The following is a 5,042-nucleotide window of genomic DNA, read 5'->3' as shown; positions in this document are numbered from 1 at the left end:
ACACTGCTGGCTTCAGGAAGAGGCTGGCTCTGAGTTCCATGGGGGGTCATGTAGCTGTTTCCCTTCACTGCAAATGGAGGGTGCTATAGCTTTAAGTGTATTGCTATTCTGCCCTCACTGCAGAATGAACAACAATGATGTTCTGCTGAGCATCAGTTACAAACATTGTAGGAAAGGCTCAGCCGTTTTGGACGAAGAGGCTGTATCACTCAAGCGTAATGAGCCAACAGGAGAAACACGTTGTTTGCGTGCGGCGCTATCACAGACCCGTGCCCTGGCCGCCTGAGTTCCTTTTCTGCTCTGTTGTGAATTTGGAAGGTACAGGGTGTTCGTTCAGCCTTACAAGCACTAATGTGAAAGGAACATTCTGGCTTAGGGATTCAGCTGAAATGAATACCAGGGACAGTGCTTTTGCCAACTAATTATCGACAGAATATTCAGAATTTGCAAAATGCCAGCTCCTTGGCGGCCCCACCTCAAAGCCCCGAGCCAAGCCCTGAGCCTACCCTCCCCACAAGCCCACACACAAGAAAAGGGTTTAGAGATGATCATCAACTCGGAGCAAATTCTTTTACAAATCCAATATTTATTTTCTTATGTACAAAAAGGAAACTCCAAGTGAACATAAAAATGAAATAAAATCCTTTTGGCTGCACTGACTTTAATTGTCCATTATCTTGTCACAATTAATCATAGAAACGCTGTATGGACTGTCACCACCATGTCACATTTGTTACACAGAGGGAATGTGATATTTGGCGAGTTTAAGAATGTTACATAGAGAGAAACAGAAAGAGGTCACACAGAACCTGGGGACTGGGGTGGTGGTCAAAGGATTCTGAGATCATCACTCTACTGAAGTCATCTAAACAGCAAATCTCCAATCCCAAATAGCGTAGTCACAGGCCCCGGCGCACCTCCACTTGGCTGACACGACGTAAGAGAACCAAGGTTCCGTCCAGAGGACGTGGAGCGCTGATGTGTGACACAAATACAGCTCAGCTGTCAGACACCTAAACTGTGAGCTGAGAGCGAGCTTTCAGACAGTACCATTATTTCTACAGGAGAATCTGGTAGCAAGGGCATCATTAAAAAAAATTTTTTTTTTTCACTTGGCTCCATCGGGTCTTAGTTGCAATGCACAAGCATGTGGGATCTTAGATTCCCAGGGATCAAACCCACGTCCCCTGCATTGCAAGCCGGATTCTTAACCATCGGACCACCAAGGAAGTTTCAGCAAGGCCATCATTTTGAATTGAACACGGCAATGGTGTGTTGCGGCCAACTTATAATGTCTTTGCTGATTTATGGCCAAAGGGACCAACCTTGGGTAACAGATGAAGCCAAGGATAACATCACACATGTGAAGATTTTTAAATTAAGCGGAATCATGTAGTTTTACTTTTTTTTTTTTGGCTAAACTGTGATTAAAGGGCTTTTAAAGAAACTCAACATCCTCATGTAACCATGCTCCCCCTGAGTGATCTATGTACAGCTTTGTTTTAAATTAGTCAGCTCTTCAGGCCAATTCTTTGCTTGATACCTGTACACAGAGTTCTCTTGGGAGCAGGCCACAGTTCCACTGAGTGACCAGGGACAGACACTGACTTGTTCTGATCTCTAAATAGCTTGTGCAGATTTTAAAAAATAACATGAGAAAAAGAACAGACTTTTTAAAATTCAGAATCTGTAGTTTGTAAAACTACTATCATTTTAGCATGAGCTCGGTGCTGACCTTTGCAGATCAATCATAAATAATAAATTCTCCCAGGAAAGTATTTCTAGAAGAAGTGGGAAAAACACAAACTAAAACCTATACCTCCTGTACCATGAATATCAGCTGTTTTGGGCTAAGCACTCTTTGAGGGGGTGGTGATAATGCATAGGAGTATACATGAATATATACCTTAGTTTACATAGACAGTGTGGAATTTTGAATGATCTACATCTGGCATTAGTATAGTGTCTAATATAATGGATACTGTCATCGTGCTGATTCTCCTGAATTTGTGGCAATAACTCATCACAAATTCAGCTTTGATGGACCCAATTTTATGCTTTCCCATGGCAGGATCCAGAAATTAGTTCTAAAAAATCTTGTTACAAGTTAGCCTTAAATTATACATGAATTACGGATCGCTCACTGGACAATGAAAGCACACATCAGAAGTCAGTTTTGGCCAGTGGACTTTCATCCACGCTGGCTTCCACCTAAATGTCCAGAAGGTCATCTCCGCTTTCATCACTCTCCACGGTCAGCTGCCGGGTCCACCACTTCTTAACCTCAGAGCCACAGGAAGCGGTGTCCGTCATGGGGTTCATTTTGCACACGACAGATTTCATTGTGGTCCGCCCTCCAAACCGTAAGTTGACCGAAGACACTGAGTGGCTTATTGGTTTTGGTGCTGTGGAATCAATAAAAGCCCCGTGAGGACAATGGTGTGGTTCCCCATTCCCCTGCCCCCAACCCTGGCCCCATCGCGAGCTATTCCTGAAACACCCTGATGGTCCCATCAGTCATGCCTTCCACGAGCAAGTCCCATCCACAGATGTCATGTATGAAACCTTTCCAAGCACTGGATTCTGCATATTCATAATGGGGGCTTCCCAGGCGGTGCTAGCGGTAGAGAACCCGTCTGCCATGCAGGAGACATAAGAGATGCGGGTTCCATCCTTGGGTGGGGAAGATCCCCTGGAGGAGGGCATGGCAACCCACTCCAGTATTCTTGCCTGGTGAATCCCAAGGACAGAGGAGCCTGGCAGGCTACAGTCCATGGCATCGCAAAGAGTCGGATGTGATTTAACAACTAAACAACAACAACAGGAGGAAAGACTCCCCTCTCTGCTGTTAAGAGGCATTGGACAAGTGTAAGAAGCCCCTACGTCCCTGTGGGCTCAATTATCCACAGAGAAAGCACTGAACTGGGAAGATCACTGCTCTCCCTCTCACTCTGCATGCCCCGAATGGGATCATCCTGGTTTTCCATGCCGCTCTAGAAGAAAACTCCCTCACTGAATCAGTAAAACGTGGAAAATAATAGGGTTGTGAGGATCAAATGAAGGAGCAGACGGGAGGCAGTTAGGATAGCGATTGGCGTACACTAAGTACTGAAACATATTCTACTGCACTAAATAAGTTTTCTTGCTCCTTCTTTGAGAACCCTATGTTTTTCTGAGTGACATGGACCCACCTACGCCCTCTTAGAGTAAACGAAAGTTAGGGGATGTCTGGAATGTGCACTGGAAGCCTGTGGTGATAATCTCTTGATCTTTCTATGTTGTGGTTATAATAGCTTTGTTAATAGGGGCTGCTGAGACTTCCTTGGTGGTCCAGTGGTTAAGAATCTGCCTTCCAATGCAAGAGATGAGGGTTTGATCCCTGACCTGGGAGATAAGATCCCACAGGCCACAGGGCAACTAAGCCCATGTGCCACAACTAGAGAAGCTTACGCACTGCAAGGAAGACCCAGCTTAGCTTAATAAATAAATAAATAAAATGATTAAAAAAAATAGGAGCTGCCTTCTCTATTAGCTGAAAACAAGGGCTAACATTGTTCTACTTAGAGAAGCCATTTTGAGGAAAATGTTTCTGATGAGGGAAGTACATTTTTCATCATTTCACTGTCTATATATTCTTTTTTGTTGTTTTTGGCCGCACTGCATGACTTTCTGGGATCTTACTTTCAAACTAGGGATCGAACCCAGGCCCCCTACAATGAAACTTGAAATCCTAGCCACTGGAACACCAGGGAAGTCGCTATAAATAACTTGAGATGCGGACCTGAATTTTGAAATTCAAGACCCCAAACACACCATCAGCACTGATACCCTTCAGACCCTGATGCTGGGAAAGACTGAGGGCATGAGGAAAAGGGGACGACACAGGATGAGATGGTTGGATGGCATCACTGACTCAATGGACATGAGTTTGAACAAACTCCAGGAGACGGTGAAGGATAGGGAAGCCTGGCATGCTGCAGTCCATTGGGGTCGCAAAGAGTCAGACACGACTGAGTGAACGATAACCTTTCGGATGAGCCAACTGCTGGAGAAAGGACTTACTATACGTACCAGAGGGCAGGCGCCACTGCCCGAACTTCCTCTGGGGCTTCCCGGCCTCGGCCGCGTCCTGGCGACCCCCTCCCCGGTCCGAGAGGGTGGGGCTCAGGAGTTGCTGCTGGCTGCTCGACTGTAGGGATGGGGGTTGGGGGAGAGTCAGGCGGTTATCGCTCACCACGTGGTCTCCTCCACCCTCCTCTGTGCGCTGGCTTGGCCCCTCATTTCAGTTTAAGAAACGAAGAAAGCCCCACAGGAAAGTCAAGTGGGAAAAAACAGTATGGACCCATCGTGTCCACCAGGAGGACTGGAAGGGTGAACAACGGGCAAAAGAGTCAAGGAAAATTTGACAAAGTCACCACTGCACATGGTGAGGGTGAAAAGCTGACTTTACAGGTGGCCCCTTTTCTTGGGCATCCTTCCTGGATTCCTCCACATTCACAGCCCCATGCCCCTCACTCCTGGGGGCACTGCCATGCACCAGGACAGCAGGGAAGGGCTTCCAGGAAGAATTGGGAGCAGCAGGGATGGCCTGCTTTGGGGGCAGCCCATGCTTGCCAACCTGGGGGTCAGCGCCTAGAGTTTCCAGATGAATCCTCAGCAGACGAAGCTCTGGGATGAGCCCCAGAGGAGAACGAGACTTCCATCAACTAAGACTGAGGTCAAGGAGAAGTGCTCGGATCTCCTCCACGCATCTCACCCAGTCTCTGCTTTACCAGCATCTTTTCCTTCCCTATCAGTACTGGGGTCCTCACCTCTCCTCCGCGTTCCCTCTTGAGTTTTTTAACCCCAAACCAGAGTGCTTGGCCAGCATCACCTCCCTGCTTTGCCAGCCCCACACTGCTGGCCACTCTCGAGGCAGACAGGTGGCAGGGCCACTGTAGATGCCCCGTGTTGTCCCCTGTGTTGACCGTCCTAGGCCAAGTCTCAGTGACCCATGATGCCTACTGGCTGGGGGTCGGGGGGAGCCAATGAAATGTGAATCC

At 47.5% G+C, this 5,042-nt stretch overlaps 1 protein-coding gene across 1 annotated transcript in view; it reads right to left on the bottom strand.

The window, feature by feature from the left end:
* Positions 1 to 2,143: 2,143 nt before the first annotated feature.
* The window catches only part of NALCN (sodium leak channel, non-selective), a 284,614-nt gene continuing 281,715 nt past the window's right edge, over positions 2,144 to 5,042 (bottom strand). Inside the window, exons 42-43 of the mRNA XM_010831483.1 lie at positions 4,072 to 4,189; positions 2,144 to 2,405 (exon numbers count right to left, since the gene is read on the bottom strand). Of these exons, the coding sequence (XP_010829785.1) occupies positions 2,212 to 2,405; positions 4,072 to 4,189 (312 nt within the window). The 3' untranslated portion in view covers positions 2,144 to 2,211. The remainder of the gene's footprint in view (positions 2,406 to 4,071; positions 4,190 to 5,042) is intronic.

Source organism: Bison bison, unplaced genomic scaffold (assembly GCF_000754665.1).
Source record: "Bison bison bison isolate TAMUID 2011002044 unplaced genomic scaffold, Bison_UMD1.0 scf7180017864527, whole genome shotgun sequence".
Lineage (NCBI taxonomy): Eukaryota > Metazoa > Chordata > Mammalia > Artiodactyla > Bovidae > Bison > Bison bison.
Note: the sequence above shows the minus strand (reverse complement) of the source record. Positions and strands in the feature narration are given on the sequence as shown.